We start from the raw sequence: 21,130 nt of genomic DNA, 5'->3' as shown, positions 1-21,130 counted from the left end.
GTCTGTCATGCAACACATCTAATTTAGTCTTATATTGGCTAAAAATACTTGCTCTATAAATTTTCAAATGTATAATTGACATTTATCAAGTCTAAATGTCTATATGCTATTCTTTGATGCTACTAAAGCATCCAAATATTAATATGTTAATAATATTTTAACTTTATAAAACAGAGTAGAATATCTACTGTGAGGACCTTATAAAATAGCCTCTTTCCTGTTTGCATTGTTCTTAGTAGATATACAAATAGCCACAGAGTGGTGCTATGTTAACAAATTTTTGATATAAACTCAGTTTTTTACTTAAAGATAATCTCTCAATGACAAAAGCAGTTCTACTGACAAATTTAACTTAAGTGTAATTCTAGTGTATAAAACAGATTCTATACAAAATCAAAACAAAAATAAGGAAATAAAGAAAAAAAATCTCTTTGGATGCCTGTGTGACAAAGAAGTTTGATTTGGATTGTTATATGATGATACTGTTACCTTTATTTAAAACTAATATAAAATGCATTGATTTCATATATATACACATTTTTATTAATATTTTTGAAAAATGTTATTTTTGACATGTATGATGTTTTCATATAGGAAATGTATATATGAATATATATATATAACATGCATTTGTATAAACACATACACGTGTGTGTGTTCTTACCTTAATAGTAGGTTAGATCTGTGTTTAGAATAAAAAAAATTATTTCTTCCTAATATGAGAAAATAACCCATATGAAGGAATTGTGCAAACTGAGTGAATCATTCTGATTCTATCTTGTGACTCAATTCCAGATCTAACTCAGTTCCCTTTCTATTCAATTATGGGTCTAGTACAATTTCTGTCTTGTGTGAAAACTTTATTTGATTATTGTTATTGTGAGAAAAATGTATTACGTTGCTTGAAACCAATCCTGCATGACTAGGCAGCTGGACTACCTCTATCTGTTGCTTAAAGACCTTTACTTAAGGCCTAGTTTACGTTGACCAGAAAGGCAGTCAGAACTGAAGTCTGATACAAGGAGTTTTCTCACAATTATAAATCTCAAGCAACCCATATATCTTATCTGAAATCTGGCCCCATATTAATCTATTAGTGTTTGTTTCCATGTTCATTTGTTTGAATATAAATACCTGGGGGAAGTAGAAGACCTGTTTTTCTGATTTCAGGGAATTGTACCTGTTCATTCTCCTCCCAACTCAAAAAGTCCCTAATCTTTCCTCCAATTAGAAAATCAGATTACCTAATTTTATACCCTAATTGTTTTATTTTATTAATTGGTCTTACTTGATTAGTTATTTTTAATGCATAAAAATGTCTCCCTCTATGGGGTTCAGTGCCAAAGCTGAGGAGGCCTGGTCCTGATTTTTTATGCAATGAGCACACACTGCTTAATAAATGAATTGCCCTCCAAAAAAAAGAAACTTCAATCCCAGGGGCATCTAAGTGGCGCAGTGAGTAAGAGTGCCGGCCCCTGAGTCAGGAGGACCTGGGATCGGTTCTGGCCTCAGATACTTAACACCCACACAAAAAAACTGGCTGTGTAACCTTGAGCAAGTTCCTTAACCCTAGTTGCTTTAAAAAAAAAGTCTGAACAATACTCTATATAATTATACCTATGGACCTCCTACCATTGCAAAAGATTGAGAAGCATGGAAGGTAGAACCTGAAAAGACTGAGGAAACCAAAGTCTCAGTTTCTGAGTATATTGAATTATTTTTTTTGGAGGGCAATTGGGGTTAAGTGACTTGCCCAAGGTCACATGGCTAGTTTTTTGTGTTAAGTGTCTGAGGTCTGATTTGAACTCAGGTCCTCCTGACTCCAGGGCTGGTGCTCTATTCACTGTGTCACCTAGCTGCCCCTGTTTTTCAGACTTTTAAGGTTAATTATTTATTTTACTTTTTTAATCCTCCTTTTCTTTTTTCTCTTAAAAAAATGACATTTTTATATGGATTGACAAGCACAGATGAGGAAAGATAATAAGAGAAATTCTGATTGCAGCTTAAGCAAAGGAAGCACCAGCATGACTGGTGATGGGACACATCTAGCCTACAATGCCCTTGTGCCCCGAAGTAGCAGAGGACTCCCCTAAAGAAGATCTAGAAAAGGCAGAAAGCTACGAGAGTGCTGAGTTTAGAAGTCCCACAGAATGGCAGTAATCAACAACTGATACACTGATAATTAGCATAAGACTAAAGAGTTGCAACCAGGACAGTCCAAGAGCTAGAATCCAGGGTACTTAGGGCAAGACAAAGGATGACTGATCAACCTATGAAAAAATACATCAGAGGGGGCAGCCAGGTGGCTCAGCGAGTAGGAGCACTGGTCCCAGTGTTGGGATGACCTGGGGATCGAATCCGGGCTCAGATACTTAGCACCACATCCAGAAATAACTGGCCATGTAACCTTGAGCAAGTTATTTAACCCCAATTGCTTTAAAAAAAATACATCATAGGAATAGATCCTGGCCCTTGCACAAAGGTACAATTCTTGGACTAATGCTACAGTGATAAGTACATCAAATACACTATTACATACATGCACACATACAAAGATAAATCAATTACTCTATGAACTTCAAGAATATTAGAACAAAATGAAAAAATAAAACAAAAGAAAGGTTAGATATCTGATATCATAAACAAGTGAAATGGAAATCAGGCCAAAGAAAAGTAATTTAAAAATCTTTGGACTTCCTGAAAACCATAATTTAAAAAAAGCTTCAGCATTCTATTTCAAGAAATAGTAAATGAAAATTTACCAGATCTGTTAGAACTTAAAGTGCAAATTAAAGTTAGAAAGAATGTATTGATCACCTTCTGAGAGAAAAGTCCAAAGGAAAAGTCTCAGGAATTTCATAGCCAAAATTCTGAGTTTCAAGGACATAAGTAAAAGAAAAAAAAAAGTACTGCAAGCATCTAGAAAAAAAAGCAGTTCAATTATAAAGGGAAAATAGTCAAGATCCATAAAACCTGGAAACTTCTACAAAATAACAGGAAAGCTTAAGAAGAAAAATGCATAAACCAAAAATAATTTACTCTGTAATATATATTACTGCAGGATAAGTGAAATCCCACTGGCTAAGTGAACTTTAAAAAGAACAGGGGACTTTCAACTATTTCTGATGAAAAGACCAGAGCTGAGTAGGAACTTTGAAACTCAAACACAAGAATCCAGAGAAACCTAGAAAGGTAAATTCATTTGAATAGTTGGAAGGAGTTAAATGATGATATATTGCAAATGTTCTAAGGGAGGAGAAGAAATAAGTATTCCTTCAGAATCTTATATTTTCAAAGTATAATGGGTAAAGGTACATCAAGGAAGACAAAAAACATCTTTTCAATAGATTGGTTCAGTTCCAAGGGCTTGAAGAGAGGAAAAGGAGGTTAGAGTAAAATGAAGAAATACAGTAGTGTGCAAGAAGGAAGAAGAAAATAGAGTTAGTTATTTCTAATAAATGAATTGAATGAAATTGTAGTTGTTCATCTTTCATTTACTAGAAGTCCAATGACAATCACAAGGGTGACAACTTGTGCGTGAATTGTATTCAAGTGAGGCACCATTGCACAAAGTTGTCAGACTCATTCCCTCTTCTAGAATCATTAAAATCCAGTGGCAAGACAGAAATGGAGATGAGTGGTGATGGCCCAGGATGCAGGGCATGACCTTGGTATCTTCAATGTCGGCCCAAGCTGCACAGCATCTGCTTCAGCCACTTTCATGGATGCTCTAACAAATTGTTCTCATCCATGTATTCTGTGGGGGAAGTCTTCACATGCTTGGGGTAGACATAATCCTAACTCACTGATGGGTTGAGGACTGTTGGTCACCCTCAACCTGGTTAAGCTTTTTGCCTAGATGGTTTTATTGGGGTGTAGTTGCTGTACATGTTACAGCTTCTTGGAACCACAAATGAGAGTTGGGTGACAGGTGGACACCAAAGGTAGATGAGCAGGCATGAAAAGGGGTCAGCAAGCCCTCACACCAGAGGTACCAGTCTTCCCTAAAAAAATGAGAAGAATATACAAACATTGAAGAAGGGATGTAAAAAGTAACCTTTAGATGAACATAACTTGGATGAGACAAAAGAAGATTAAACTTGATAGGGGAAAATAAAAGGTGTGGAGGGTAGTGAGGATAATACCAACAGGAAAGGCTTATAAATAAACCAAACTTCCTTATTGTGAAATCGGAATTAAAAGGTGGAAGACAAAGAGAAAAGAACTAGAATCTAAGGGGGTACCTTGATCGCTTCATAGACAATGGAGAATGGCTGAACACATAGTGGCATACAAATGTAACATGTGCATATGTATACATATATACACATATGTGTATATGTATATGACATAGCCACCATGTTAATTCATTTTGCTCAGCTACACTTCTTTTAAAACATATTTTGTTTTAATTTCCTCTTAATTGTGAAGTGGAGATTAGCAATACTGATGACAATAAAAAGATGATTTTTTTAAAATTCACAGGAGATAATACAATAAAGATCAGAAAGAAACACAAAAAAGCAGTACAACTAAAAGTAATGACAACTGAAAGTAATATGCAGAATTTAAGACTTTTAGAAAAAATAAAGCAAGGGGTGTGAAATAAAGATTGTGATTTCATATAGAATCTTCTTTTCATGGGTTCTGCTGTGTATAGTTCTTTTTTCACATTTAAGTAGAGAATAAACAATTTTAAAAGACTAAATTTTGCCTTTTCTTAATATGCTATGATTTCTTAATATTTAAAATAAGTATTTGAAGAGAAACTATATGATTTCTTCAAGACATAATGCTCTATATGAAAACTGGAATGCTATATATATGAAAACTAAGCTATAATTTTAGTGACTGTCATTCTGTTTTAATTTCCTAAAGATGCCCATTAGCAGTGTGAAAACTTTCAGTGACTTTACAGGCAGCAATATATTGTCATTTTCCATATCACTTTTAGGTTATCTGAAACTAGATCTGTTGAATATTTTTATCACCTGAGTTGGCCTTTTAGTTTCATGGATCCATATCAGAAAATCAACACTTTAAAATACATCTAGCATGTTTCATTCAACTTCACAGGGAAGAATGGCATAGTTTGATTGGAAATGTTTTTAATGCTCCTATTCTATTTGGGGCTGACATTCTAATTTCCAGCCTTGATTTACAAGAAAAAGAAAAGAATAACAACTTTCTGCTTAGTATATCTTTCAGATATATTTGTTGTTACATACACTTTATTATTTTTATACAGAAACCATTATTTGTACTTCGTTCAGTGTAGTGTGACCCAAGGGGCAGCATGAAAGATTTTCCACCAATATCAAATGCCTTGGAGGGATTTGTAAGGTTTCAGAATTTTATTCTGAACTCAGAGTGACACAGTGATATGGGAGACTGTCTCTATGTTTATAAAGTGGGTTTGAGATGAAAAATACAAAGAACTGAAAATTTTTTCCCTTCATCCTTTCCTTCCTAACTGTTCCTGATCACTCTTTTTATCTGTTTACCTTCTCCCTTTGAAGATCAGGAAAGAAAGAAAGAAAAAAAAGAGACAAAGTAAAAAAGGAAAAGGGGGGGGGGGGATGAGGAGATGAAAGAAAGAGGAACCATGGAGAATATTCATCATGCACTCCAAAGCAGCAGGGTAAAATTAAAGTCTTCTCTGAAAGAAGAGAAATGACATTCTACATTGACACTTCAAGCCTCATACTAAATTTAATGAAAATGGTATTTAAAAAAAATAAGAAACTGATGTGTAAAAAACAAAAGAAATCTCAGACTCAAAGAAAGTGATGCTTAGAATTTTGGTAAATTAAGCAGAAACTCCAATTAATTTACTCAATAATGAATGCTGAACTCCATCAAGTTCAGGGGGGGAGGAAGGAACAATTTTGCACAAGAAGATAGGAGGATGTAGAAAGAAAACTTACCTTTTTAACACAATAAAATATCAATATGCCATGAAGCAAGTGTGATTTTCAAATGGGGTAAACATAATTTTCATAATGCATAAATATGAATTCTGACACGCTGATTAGTCACAATGATTTTTGAAAGGGCCACTGAATATATGCCTGTAGAGTTTTAGGATGCATTTTATCCTGGTTAAGATTTTGACTTGATGGAACTAAACTTATTTTAATGTTCATGTGGTGGTCTTTGGCCAGGCCTGATGCAAACCCTATTGCTGAATGTAGATAAATTCCCTGAGGTCAGAGGTCATAGTAAGAATTTAACTAGGAGGAAGCTGGAAAATAAGTTTCTAAAGCAGAGGAGGGTCGAAAAAAGCCAGGAAAAATGAGGTTCAAAAAGACATTACAAGTTAAAGTACTGCACAAGCAATCCATAGGCTGACATGGCATCCAGCATTTGGGGATAAAAGCAATTCCAAAGAGGGGAATCATGGCTCTCCTGATCATTTCAGATTTAGCATGGCTTCTGGGAGATCTGAATAGGAGACAAAGAGGACTTGTGAAGGAACAGAGGAAGTTGTGAGCAGTCCATCTGCCAACTGCAATTGCTGTTCAGTCTGATTTTGTATCCTTGCCTTATGTGTGATTACTGTATGCTTGACAGCTAAATAAGTTATGTACACATACAGATGATTGCACATATATGTATGTATGAACATATGTATGTATGTATACTTCTTGCTTTTCTTGGATCCTTATTTTCATTATTTGGATATCTGAGGTAAAGACAGCTTCCTTAGCTTTCCAGAATAGTATATTAAATTCATTTTTGCATAGCTACTTCAACAATTTTCTGTTCTGTACTACAGTTATGGGAAAATTTGCTCCTTTTTGGCACATTAAGCATCACTGTGCACAATTCTTATTGGTGCCTTATCTTCCACAAAGAAAAGAAACTCCTTGAAGGCAGAAACAATCTTTGATCCCACCACCAGTGGATCCCCCACCCCCACCCTCATTACTTAGCAGGAAGTTTTGTGCACCACAGGTAATTGAGAGATGTCATTTAATAGTTGTTAATGTAGCTAAGTGCCTGATATTTTACAGGTCAGGTTTTATAGGAATATTGATGCAGTTTGGAATTTTCTTCACCAGTTGAGCAATAAGCTTTAAACTTTTTTGACTTCACATAGGAATATAAAGGATCATAGGCTGAAAAATATAATTTGCATGAATTGTTGCTGTGTGCCAATGGCTGGAATGGATTATCATATTCTCCATATTTCTGTGAAAGGATACATTCATTATTCAGACAGGTAGTGGTGACCCATGCATCAGGAGACAAATTTTGCTGTGCTGGACATTTATTATTGCAGTTTCTTACTATACCAGCAAGATTCCTAACTAATGGTCATAGACTTAGAACTGTTTAGAGATCACATGGTCTAAACCCCTCAGAGGAAAATGAAGCCAGAGAACTGGAGCCATTTGTTCAAAGTCACTTAACATAGGTGGATTGGAATTCAAAGTCAGATTTTTTGAGTCCAGAGTCAATGTTCATTCTATTGTACCACTTTGATTCCTTATCCAACTATGACACAGGGAAAATTAAAAAAAAACAAAAGCAAAATTCCATAAAGATCAGTGAAGCTGATGTTTTGGGACAAATTATCCATACTGATGATCTAAAGAAGATCATTATTTTCAAGTAGTTGAAGGAACTCTCAAATTGCAGAAAGATTACATTTATTTTGCTTCTCTCCAGAGAACAGAACTAGAAACAACTGAAACAGCATTTATTAAGTATCTGCCATGTTTAAAGTACTTTTTCAGTCCAGTGAAGCAAAAATAAAAATGTGAGTTCTTGCCCCCAAGAAGCTTCCATGTCATTGGGGGTGGTCCTGTGGAACATAAATTATATGTACCTATATATGTATATTTACATGTGTGAGGTTATTTGTATTCACAAGGCCAATACAAAACAATTTTAAAAAGAGAGATAATGCTAATAATTTTGTCCCTTGTAGGAGGTGAAATCTTAACAGCATCTTCACAGATGCTAGGGAGCCTATAAAACCAAAATGAGGAAATGCATTTCAGTCATAAGCAAACACCTGCTCAAAGACCCAGAAGTGGGAGATCAAACATCCTATACAGAGAACAGCTAGCTGACCAGTGTGACAAGAACTGATGGAATATGAAAAAAGTAATATAAACAAGACTGGAAGGAGTAGGGAAAAGACTGTAGAGGTCTTTAAATGACAAGTTAACAATTGTGAATTTTATCTTAGCAGCAGAGGGAACCACTAAATATCCTTTTTGGTTTAGTAGGGTAACTGGTGTGAACTAAGTTTTAGGAAAATCAATTTAATATTTGTGTGAAAGGTAAGAGGGGAGAAGCTAGAGGCAGGGAAGCCTGACCAACTAATAGACTATTATGAGTCATCCAGATAAGAGATCATTCATTCAACAAGCATTCATTAATCATTAGCTGCCTCCTTGATACTGTACTAGGTGCCAGAACCACACAAAAAACAAACAAACCCAAATCAGTCACTAACCTCAAGGAGTTCATATTTTGTTAGGTGGGGAAGCAGGGAGAAGAAGGATGATGGGTAACTAGGAATATCTCAAGTTCAGATTTGACTAAATGCCGTTGGAGGTTCCTTGCATGTTTGGAATTTTTAGGTCTACAGAGAATAAATTAATCAAGTAATTGACAAATCCCTCCTTTATTTATATAATACAAATATATTCCAGTAGGGCCACTTCATATACTTAAAAACACTAGAAGGACCAGAATTTGAGAATACCTTGAAGGGCCAAGCTGCATCAATTACAGGGCAAAAAACATTTTATTTCTACGTAAAATTATAATATATGCTTATAATTGTTTGTATTTATAGTTGTTGCTATTGTTGTTCAGTTAAGTCATGTCTGACTCTTCATGACCCAATCTGGGGTTTTCTTGGCAAAGATATTGGAGTGGTTTACCATTTTCTTCTCTAGTTCATTTTATAGAGGAAGAAACTGAGGCAAACAGAGTTAAGTGACTTGCCCAGGATTACACAGCCAGTAAGTGTCAAAGGCTAGATTTTAACTCAGGTCTCCCTAACGGCAAGCCCAGTATTCTATCCACTGAGCCATATAATATAATTATTTCTAAAAATGCATCCAGCGATACAATTGGTCCTTGTAGTATTAAATCATTAGCTTTCAGATGTAGTCCATAACTATGGAACTAAGATCATTAAAATGTTATTGATAAACTTATTTCAGCTCTCTCTAAAAACAAAACAACAACAACAATAAAAATAGGTCATAGTGGGGCAGGCAACTGGCTGGTTCAATGGATAGAGCACTGAGCATGTAGTCAGGAAGATCTGAGTTCAAATTGGGCCTCAGACACTCACTAGACGTGTGACCCTAGGCAAGTCACTTAATTTGTTTACCTTAATACACTAGAAAAGGAAACAGCAAACTACACTAGTCACATTGCCAAGAAAATCCCATATGACCTCAAAAAGAGTCAAAACACTGAACAACCACAAGCACATATTAGTGCAAAATGGACAGTCTTGATGACTAGTCATTCACTTGGTAACACAGCCAGCAATGCTGTATTAGCTATCCTCAAACTGATTCTATCATTTCAGATAGATAATGTCTTAGTATTTCCTATGAATTAAGGCAACAGAAATGTTCTGTCTTGATGAAACTGGAGAGTTCCACTACTAAAATGAAAGGGAGAAATTATCACTACTTAGATAACTTCAAGCTGTAATATGTTTCCTATACATACAATTCAGGCAAAAGCATTTTCTTTTGTTTTTGTACCACATTATCCAGAGAATTCCCTCAATTTTCCACATTACTTCATTCACATAGTATAGACATAGCATATAGAGTCTAACCAGGTCATTTCTTATTGATCCTGTCCTAGAATAAGATGCCTTCAGTTCAATAGATATGATTCAATTCAATTTAATTTATGAAGTACCTACTATGAGCAAAGTATTATGTTAGGTAAAGGCGGGGGGGGGAAGGGAGGGGAAGGAAAAACAGTTCTTTTTGCAAACAGCTCAAGTGCATGTCTTTACATGACTACCGTAAAGATGTAGCCTACAGTAGTCATGGTACAGAAAGTAGAGTGAAATCTATTCTTACTCAATTTATTATCTTTGTCTCTTAGAATACCTTCACAAATTCTAATAATATTTGGAGATGGGGATTGAAAAATCAGAAAATTTATCTGCTAAAATGAATAAGCCCTGGTCCTGTTCTCCACCAACTGTTGGCTTGGGAGGCTAGCACAGAATTTCTCCATAGGATTTTTTAAATAATTTGAGGCTATCTCCTTGTAATCATAACACCAGGCTTCTGAATAATTTTTAAAGGGAATTAATTTACTTGTCTTTTGTAAGACACCAGATACAGTATTTGGATCTTTAATAAAAATAATCGACAAATAATTTCCCAAGGTACTTTCCTGAAGGATCAGGATATATGTTAAAGGTCGTTAGCCCCTGTGCAACCTCACTTTCTATTTCTCCTAATGGTTTTAATACCATAAGACATATCCCTCTTTTCTCTTTCTAATTCTCCCTTTTTGTGGCTGTTGCTCTGAACTCACCTCTTTAAACCATCCATTTTTCTTTATATCTGTAAATCACTGTTTACCTTCTTTTTAATTAGTTATTAAGGCATTCTACCTGAAATGGATCTTCTACAAGACACCCCCGGCACTAGCCACTAAGTGGTCAATTGCAAACTATCTACACATACAGGCAACTCAGAGGCTCAAAGAGATCCTTGGTCTCTTGAATGCGAGGTTGTACATAGAGACAATGGAGTAAAGGTTATATGTGAGGCCCAGCTCTGTCTCTGTTTAAACTTCAGGCTTTGTTGAGGGTGAAATGATATTGAAATTTGTAATTGCTGTGAAGTCTGATAAAGACTCAAGGGAGATTTGGGCACTAAATATATTTACAGATTTGATTCTTACTGTCTTCTACAGTAATAATTACTTTGGAGCATGGGAATGGATCTCAGTAGCAAAGTAGAATCAGTATATCTCTGAAAGTAACCAAGTTATTACCTGATCACTTGTTGGGATAGGCTATGCAAGAAAGACTCATAGTAACTATCATAGTTAAGTGACAATTTTGAAATATTAATTATATCCAAAAATTGTCGATACCTTTTTCAATTTGATGACCCCTTCCTGTGTATCTTCATCCGTCACGATGTCAAACAAGTTTCCCCCATCTCCTGGAACAATGTTGTATTCAATTTCTGCATTTTTCCCAAAATCAGGGTCCACAGCTCTGATTCTCCCAATGGCTGAACCAACTAGAGAAGACTCGGGTACTTTTAGATGAAAGATACCTGATAAAATGTACATAGCAATTCATGTTAGAAAGGACAATGTAATGGAGCATATAGTAAGAATATCAGACTCTAAATGAAGACTTGTAGGAAGTAAATCAAGATGAGAAAACGTCAGCACTCTAGAAATGATATATATTTACAAGGAGCAATCAAGAAGAGAAGCATTTTGCTGTCATGGTAAAGATTATCATAGTAGGGGCGGCCAGGTAGCACAGCGAGTAAGAGCACCGGCTCCAGTGTTGAGAAGACCTGGAGATCGAATCCCGGGCTCAGACACTTAGCACCCACCCAGAAACACCTGGCCGTGTAATCCTGAGCAAGTTACTTAACCCCAATTGCTTAGGGGCGGCCAGGTGGCTCAGCGAGTAAGAGCACCAGCTCCAGTGTTGGGATGACCTGGATCAAATCTGGGCTCAGATACTCAGCACCACACCCAGAAATAACTGGCCGTGTAACCTTGAGCAAGTTACTTAACCCCAATTGCTTTAAAAAAAAAAAAAAGATTATCATAGTACTGAGTATTTGTCTGTTTCTATAACTCCTACTCTTGAATTCCTAAGAGGAGGTATTAGATAACAACAGAGTATTTAAAAATAAAATCACTTTGACCAAATATCATCTGTGCTAATTGTATCCAGGTGTCCCCATTAGTCAGTTAACTGGCATTTATTAAGGGTGTAACATATGCCAGATACTGTGATAAGCTATGACCTCAGGGTCCATTAGTATGTACAGTACCTTGGAGAAACCTGTCTCAATAACATGGATGGAGGTTTAGAGGAAATATCTAAAAGCCAAATTTGTCATATTGAGATTAGATCCCTAGTGCCACTATGCCTGCACCCTAAAAGGCATGCAAATGTTGTTTGCTTATACACAATCAAAAAATTAGTTTTAACTTTCTATGCTTATTTCTTTCAAACAGTACAGTCAGATGAATGGGAATTTGGGGAAGATACTTGAAATAAAAGTGAAAAGAGAATAATATTTATCACAAATACATTCTTACTAAAGTTTGAATTTATAATTGTTGGTTCAAAGTTGCATTATATCCATCAGAATTTATTTTTAAAAAATTCATTAATAGCTTTAGAAAATGTTAAGTTAGGGTGCAATGCTAAATCTTGAACACAAGATGGAGCTCCAACAGAGCTAGAAATTTAATATTGGTAAAAATTTGCTGTAAAATAGTCACAAAGTCCCATATTTCCTATGAGTATTAATGCTACATTCAACTTTATAATGTCTTCAAAACTCAACAAAATAAATATCATTTTGATGACTTTCTATGCAAAGGCATAATCTGCCTTTATAAAGTGTCCTCCCCCCCTCTCCCCTCCAAATCAAAGGATCTGATCAAAGCAAAACAAAACAGAAAGAATTCCATATAGATGTCAAACCCTCTGAGGCTACTGCTATTGGTCAGCGTATAGAAAAGAAAATTTAAAAAATCACACAAACCTTGTTTTAATGAGAATAAGATACCTTGAAAACACATTCAATATTTTTGTTGTGAAGAACAACCTTGCCTCCAGAAACTCCACTAGAATCATTTGTTATAGATCAAGCATTACCAAACTCCACAAGCTACCTGACCCCTAGTGGGAAGACTAAACCCTGAGGCGATTCAATTATTAGTAAGTCTGTCTGGAACCTCCATATCTTGACAAGGCCCAGCCTGATTTCTGGTTCTCTGCTACAGGCTTACCCTCCAGTATAACCAGTGTGTGCTGGCCACTAAGCCCCCTAGGGATCAATGACAATCTGCCTGAACTCCTTCAAGGATAAGCATACTTCTATCCTATCATATACTCCCCATCCCAGTTATTCTAAAATTACTTCCCTGTCATTGTATAAATCTTGATTCCCTTCCCTTTCTTCCTTCACCTTGCTCCCAATCTCCCCTCTAGCAACCTTCCTCCCCTCACCCCAACAACATTCCCTTCAAAATTTACCTACTGTTTCCACTGTGCTTTCTGGAATGCCAGTTGTATAGGTAATAAAGCTGCTTTCATCCTATTTTATTTTTCTTTTTTTCCCTTCATTTCATTTTTCTTGCTTTCACTGAGCCCTGGTTCACACCTGATGACACAACATCCCTGGAAACCTTTTTCCAGTAATAGTCTCCCTTTCATTCTCATGCTACTCCATGGTTGTTATGGGGGACTTAGCTATTCCAAACTTTTTCATCCCTCCTCAAACTTCCTATGGCTCTCCCTACCCATACTCTCTCAGCTAAAAATATTGCTCCATATTTCACTTTAAAAAAAACAACAGGTTATTTGCTGAAAATTCATCTCAACTCCTTCAGATACTTTCCCTACTATATTCTCTATTCCTTCCTTAACAATACCAAACCAAAGCACACTCTTTTGGGTTTTCCTCCACTAGGTTAGAACTAATAATTTATTATTCTAAGGGTCTTCCAGGATATCTGATTAAACCTGGGACTGTACTAGGTTTCTATCACAGAGCCCACCCTATTCTGAATAAAATATATGGACAAGTAACAGAAGCCAAAGAAATAAGTCTGGGCCCTAGAGATGTGTCCCAAAAACATTTAAGTACAGGACGCACTTCACTGATATGAAAACTAATGTTTTGTGTTACTCCCATTTACTCTCCACCAATATCTCCAGGGAATTATATAGTATATCATCATTCAACTCCTCTCTTTCAAAGTGAACCTTTGAAATAGCATTTCTGAACCTGGAAATAGCTTTAGTACCAGCTCTAGAAAGGCACAGGAAGTAAGTCATCACTAGGAAAATTATTGTTCTCTGGTGTTTCTATCAATTTTTACATCATGTGCTATATTACATCTATGTTGGTGTCTTATGCTGTGCAATGAAGTATGCAACTTTGCCTAAAGCCCATTAGTATGGGACTGTATTTATTGGTGGAGATAAAAACCTTGAGAAATTGGTGAGGAGAGAGAGCTCAAACTTTTGCCAGTTCCCTTTGAGTTTCCTTTGGAGAGATTCATGGAGCTTTGAGTCTCCCTGAGGGGATTCTTCTGAAACTTTCCCCTTTTGGACTCACCAAACATCAAGTTTTCTTTAAACATAAAAATTCTTTGGATGATCTTGGAAAATGGAAGACCCCACTTTAAGTTATTGATGGAAAAGTGCCTAGAAAGCCAGAAGAGAAGCAGGGAATATCCCTCGTGTTCATATTCTCAGCTTGCTACACTAGAGATTTAGGGGCAATTCCCATTGGGTAAGATCATAGACACTCCTGGTTGATCTAGGCTCCTTCCTAATGGGAAAACTCCTCGTCTTTGTATTGTCTGATATATATTCTCCTATGTGTAACTCCTCTGATTTTTGTTTTGCTATTATTTGAATAAATGTCTTCTTTACTATTCACTAAGTGTGTTCATTTTGGAACTTGTATTTAGTGGGAAAATTATTGTTTTGGATACAGTGTTTGAGCTACCTCTTCTCCCCCAAAATGACAAAACAATCAGAAGTTAGATGGAACCTGATCATAACCCCCATACTAATAATATTTAAGGGAGTAGAAATATGCACTTCTAGCTTGGTGCCCTCTTTGTCTAAGGAGAGCAGAGAGGCTGCTCCTCTTGTAGGGAATAAGTTTCCCTTACCGAAGAGTAGTGGAGAAGAGCCTACTGATATCTATTCTGCCTTGTTTTGAGCTGTACAAAGAAAGAATCCACACTACAGATAGAGTCTTACTACATATGCATGGCCCACTACTTTATTATTCTATAAATATAAAATTCTTGAAAGTAAAGACCACTCCATTTCAATCCAACAAACATTTGCAGCATTGTTCTAGGCTTTGGGGATTCAAAGACAAAAGGGGGAAAGGGGAAACTAACCTCTGCCCTGCAGGAAGAATAGTGAGGATATAAATATGTAAATTGAGAAGTATTCAACAAATAGTTTGAGCTGGAGGGAGCCTAACAAATAAGGAAATGAATGAATAATAAAAGAATATTTATTAAGCATCCACTGTGTGCCAGACAAGATTGCAAACACAAAGGACACAAAATCCCAGCACCTAGATTTATATTCTAATAAGAGGAAAACACAGACTTTGAGGTGGGGGAGGAAGATAATGATGACTAATAAAGGGTTGTGGTCAGTTTGGAATCAGAAGACTTCTTATTTAAGATGGCTTGGGAGACAAACATTTAAGGAAGCTGGACTTTCTTGGGTGAAGAGGGAGTACATTCTAATGAAGGAGGCTTTGTCACTTATGCAAAGGTAAAGAGGCAGGAGACTGAGATTCTATGCAAAAAAAAAAAAAGTTGGATAATTTAGCTGAAACGTTTAGTGTGAAGGGGAGTAATGTTTTATAAGCTTAGAAAGGTAGGCTTTGTATCTCCTCAGCAATTAGCACTGTGTTCCACACATAGTAAGGGCTTAATAAATGCATATTATTATTTATGTAATACTTATTTTCCTAAGTTTAGCAGGTTAAGATAAAAAGAAAAATAGAAACCCCACACCTCATAAAATAAGTAATCTGGGGTGGTCATTTACACCATTAGTTTAGCCTAAAAAGATTTCTTAGACACTTTTCCCACTGATATGTCTCCTTTCAAGGTGACAAGCTGAGAGTGTTTGTACTTAGAGAACAATTTATAAGGCCAACACAAAGAAATGTCAAGTTAGACTAACTCCAGCCATTTCTTTGAAATACTTCAGTGACAGATTAAAGAGGAATTTTCAAAGTAGTAAGCATAAGGTATATCCACAAATCCCATTACAGACTAATAAGACTCAGAGACTTCCTTTAGGGTTCAGTGACTTACACTGTCCAACAAAAATTTGACTCTGGAGTGACCCAGTGCCATGTCCCAAAGAAACATTTATAGCTAACATGACTGAAACAGTGCTTCCCAATTCATTTCTTTTGTGAGCTTAGGTCGCAGCTGACATAAAACACAGATATACACAGCACTTTTCAAGGTAATATATTTTTAGCAAGGAGGAAGACACTCAGATTCATTAAGATGAGCATTTCTTAATAAAATATTGAAGCTGGTTGTAAAGTCCGCAGAATATGGAACAAGTCAGAGAAAACTATGCATTACTCATGTCAGATTGTTTAGGTTATATCAGTTTATTTCCAACGACTTGGCATTTTATCATTCCTAGAAACTCAAATGTAATAAAGCTGGGGTCATTCAGATTAATTCAAAACTGAAGTAATCTCCAGCTCTGCCATGGACTGATCTTTTATGATGTACTCCAAATCACATTGCCATCATCTGCCTGGGTTTACCTTTGATGCATATGAAACATCTTAATGGTAAAATCTGTACTACACATATTAAAAAATAAAGCAGGTGACAAGAAATCATATAGATTTACTTGAAAATCCAGGGAAGGGAGATGAATGGTAGTTATAAAAATGGTTTTACTTTGTTGTTTTGTTTTTCACAGAATGGAAAACTACAAAACAATTAAGACAAAAAGAATCCAAAGATTAGAAAAAGATTTTGATCCTATTGTTTGTTCTGGGATATCAATAATTGACCATAAGAAAAAATAGAATTGTCAGGTTATGTTGTGTACATATATATATATATATATATATATATATATATATATATATATATATACATATATACATTTTACAAATGAGACTAGTGGTTTAAAAAGAACTTATTTATAAAGAAATATAACCTAATAGCTGGTGGTGGAACATTACTTTGGTAAATATGATAAACAATATGAGTAAGAAACAAATAACAGAAGTGAAATTGAAATCTGTGAAATAACCAAGTAGAAATCTAGTTATTAGCAAGTATTATGGCTCAGTTGTATTTGACTTTTGATGACCCTGTGGACCGTACTGTCCATGGGGTTTTCTTGGCAAAGATCCTAGAGTGGTTTATCATTTCCTTCTCCAGTGGATTAAAGTTAAGACAAAAAGAGATTAAGCCACTTGTCCAGTGTCATATAGCTAGTAAATGTTGTATTTGAACTCTGGTCTTCCTGACTCCAGAGAATTCTCTATCCACTACATCACTTAACTACCTCCAGTGATTAGCATACACAGATAAACTAATAAAAGTATTTAACCTAATTTTCATTCAAATAAACTTTCATTCAATAAACATTATAGAAATTAGTGCATCTCTTTGTGAAACCCATCTATACATTGAGTGATATAAGGCATTTATATGATATGCTAACATTTCTCCTCCTGCAAAGTCCTACTTCAGTGCTTTTCTGTAGTGAAAAATGACAAGCCAGACCAGACAACTTCTAATGGAAGGTCTCTGAATGAGGCTCCAGGGACCTCATGTATGTGCTGTCTCAGGCCTAATCTAAGTCCTGAGATAAATTCAGAGTGACTTAACCATCCTAAAGAGAGAAGCAATGAATCAGGTAAAAATCAGGTAACGAAAATTTTTGGCCAGGGCAAATCATGAAACTTTCCACTAAAGAGCAATATGTTTAAAATGTTCATGAATGGGAAGAGTATGGGCCCAGATGAAATAATATATTCTTTAAAATATTAAAATGTAAATGTTTACTGATCTTTGGAAGGTGGCCAGCCTGGATGCTATGATTTTTCAAAGGCTAAAAAAATATCTTGGAAAAAATTATTAGTGAAACTATTTCTGGAAGAAAATTTGGTGGCAGGAAGAGAAAGAAGAAATCTCTGTTTAAATGCATGAAGAAACAATGATCTGAATTTTAACCTTACCTCTTTTTTTTAATACTGTATTTCCTAGACTTACAAATGGAAAGTAAGACTACAGTATAATTTAAATGTTTTTAATTTCTCAAAACCACAGTAAGGGCATAAATAATGAACTTTTAAAATTTTTAAATTGCAAAAGAAAATAATCATGCAGTAGATTGCTTTTTGTTTTGTTTTCCCCTAACATGAATTAGTGTGGAAACTAAAGGTCTAATGCTTCCTTCCCTAATACAAAGCCTGCTACCTTGCAGAAATAACAGTAAATGTGCAAATAGTATTTCCTATAGGAAATCTATATCTGTATATATATTAGAAGGTTTACCTGGGGAAGTAGCAAAGAAAATCTGCCTTTGGTAACAAAAAGAGGGGAACAACTGACAGATGTGGAAATTTCAATTCTCACTTAAAGTTTTTGACACTTCTTGCAAGTTGTACTGTTGAAGGGCAAAAAAGAGTTGGTGGTTCAATAACTTATGCTGTACCTTATTTTAAAAAAGGCCTGAAGCTATAGACATTTTCAATAAGCACAAATTAAGGCACGAAGAATGTACTCAACTTGGTACAAGCATTCTGATAACAAAGTGGAGCTTACAGCAGAATTTTGGTCATGCACACTAAGCCTGTACAGCAAACCTTACCCCATAGTGAGTCAGGGTAAAAGAAAGGTAATCTTGATGATTCCTACAATGTGCCTGGGTCAGAAAATCTTTTTGGAAGTAGAGAGTTATTTGGCATCCTAGAAGAAGTAATTTTCTTCATACAGTAAAGCTCTTCACCTCCAGTGAGGTTTTCATGCCCTGAACAGGGTTTTATTAATTAATCAAGCAGATGAATATTTATTGGGTATCCATGGAATGCTCTGCACATTAATAGCATGAATTCTACAAAATCCAGGTTAAAAACTTAAAAAATCTTCCTTTATTGCAGCCAGCCAAAAGTTTGCTTCCTGGATTTGTTACCCAAAAGCAATCCTATGGCTGAGGGGCAGTGGCTCTGTTAACCTTGATCCTGAGAAGGGTCACTTAGAGATATAATGTAAGATTCAACCTATAGATATTTGAATACAGCAAAACTGTCAACATTTTCCAACAAAAACTGCATTTTTCTGTACATTAGTGGTTTTAATCATTTTATGTCCCATTGGTAGTGTGGTAATAATGTTTCTGTACACCTTCTCAAGCAATGTTTAAAATAAAATATATAGGATTACAAGGGAAATCAAAAGTTAGGGGAAATAAATATGTAATCTGTTTTTTCCTATTCAACTTCACAGAACCCCTGAGATCTATCCATGGATACTTTGGAGGTCCATAGACTCCAGGTTAAGAACTCTTCCATAGCATCAATTCCCCATTTATAAACAACATGTAAAGTTAAAAAGTACTTCTCCCATGTCCTTCTCCTACTCTAAAACCATTGCTAGGACACATTATTTTTATGGTGAGGGTAGGGAAATAAGCATGAATAAGTAGAATTTTTAAAGAATCTTAGTTCAGAAAGAGGGGTGTAGCTAACGACAAAGAAGTTGGTTTTGAGAAATTATTTCACAGGAGGCACAGGAGTTTTTGGACTATAGTCTCTAACACACAGGTAATGCCAACTATGCCAATTGTTAGACAGGTAAACACATGGGGGCTGCTAGCAGGTGTTCCAGCATTAGAACAGGTTCACTCTTGATCTGGGCAGATAGGAACAGAGTCACAATAAGGGGTTAAATAAATTAGTCTACTTTATTCTAGTCTATTCTTCTCAAAGTGGTTGTGATAATGGGAGCACCAACTCCTACAGCTTCCCTAATCACCCTTCTCATAGGGGCAGGTGAAGGGGGTGGGGGGAGCAGCTACCCTAGGTCTCAATAGGGTCAGACGAGATAAGCACAGCATTCCAGCTTGTGTACTCCCCTAAATCCCCTCAAGCCTCAATGGGAGCCAGTTGAAGCAGGTACATGCAAACCTCTATGAATTACCCAAATAACAAATCACATATCCCCATGGGTTCCCCACTTATTGACCAGTGCCCACTTGATTTATAGGGTCATAGACAAAGAAGGAATATTGACAGAAATGGCCTCACAAGTTAACTTTATCAATATTGTCATTCAGCGCAAGTGTAGTGAAATTCACATTTCTCAGCACAGTAGAAGTAGGACTGCTTATCACTATGATTCTAGGAACTACTATCTAGGATCTTTGGAGTTATTCTGGGAGCTATAATCTAGAGATTGTTATGGCCATGGATCCTGAGAACTAAACTGTAAGAAAGAATAATAAAATCCTCCTTACTTACAGGAATGATGTGAGATAGGTTCCACCAAAAATATTCAGGAATATTACCTAAATTTTAAAATGTTTACTAATTTTAACTTTCTTAAATTATACTCATTACAGAATAGTTTGGGTTAATTAGCAACCTCATAAAAATGTCTTACAAAGGTTTTGTTTTTTTCTTTTCTTCTTTCTCTTTAGGCAGCTAGATGGCATGGTGGATTGAGCACTGTACCTAGAATAATGAAGACCTGAATTCAAATTTGAGTTCAGATACTTACTAACTGTGTGACTGGATAAGTTACTTAGCTTCCATCTGCTTAGTTTCCTTATCTGTAAAATAAAATAAAAATAGTGCCTATATCTCAAAGTTGTTGTGAGAATAAATGAGATAATATATGCAAAGTAAAAGGAAAGAAAATAAATACTTGCTAATAGAAAAAAATTAAAAAACAAAAAATTCAGATAGAATTAAGAAACCACTTAGTCTACACATTCACATGAAGTCCTTCTGCTACCAAACTGGTTCTGCCTCTTCGCACATGGCAAGATTAGCCTGGCAAGTATCACAAAGCACTTTGAAAGCTAATGCAGGAGGGGGCAGACACAAGATGGCAGAAAAGAGGCAACTGAGATGAACTCTCAGCATTCCCCTCCAAACTACTTTAAAATAACTCCTAAATCAAATTTTGGAGCTGCCAACAAAAGGCTAGGTGATACACTGTGACACTGATGTGGAAGCCCATTTGGAGCCCACACTGGCAGAGGCAGCAACAGTAAACAGAGGTCACATCAGAAAAACCTTTGGGAGCACTCAGCCCAGAGATGGTAAGGAATTATACAAATGGTCAGAAAGAAATTAAAGGGGACCTTTTGTTG

At 35.8% G+C, this 21,130-nt stretch overlaps 1 protein-coding gene across 1 annotated transcript in view; it reads right to left on the bottom strand.

Annotated features, from left to right (window-relative positions):
• The window catches only part of CDH12 (cadherin 12), a 1,453,320-nt gene that overhangs the window by 91,590 nt on the left and 1,340,600 nt on the right, over positions 1 to 21,130 (bottom strand). Inside the window, exon 8 of the mRNA XM_069101402.1 lies at positions 11,110 to 11,297. Coding sequence (XP_068957503.1) covers positions 11,110 to 11,297 — 188 coding nt within the window. The remainder of the gene's footprint in view (positions 1 to 11,109; positions 11,298 to 21,130) is intronic.

The sequence above is a fragment of the Petaurus breviceps genome, unplaced genomic scaffold, assembly GCF_028583685.1.
Source record: "Petaurus breviceps papuanus isolate PSGF00001 unplaced genomic scaffold, PetGlider_PUasm1.0 47, whole genome shotgun sequence".
Classification (NCBI taxonomy): Eukaryota; Metazoa; Chordata; class Mammalia; order Diprotodontia; family Petauridae; genus Petaurus; species Petaurus breviceps.
Note: the sequence above shows the minus strand (reverse complement) of the source record. Positions and strands in the feature narration are given on the sequence as shown.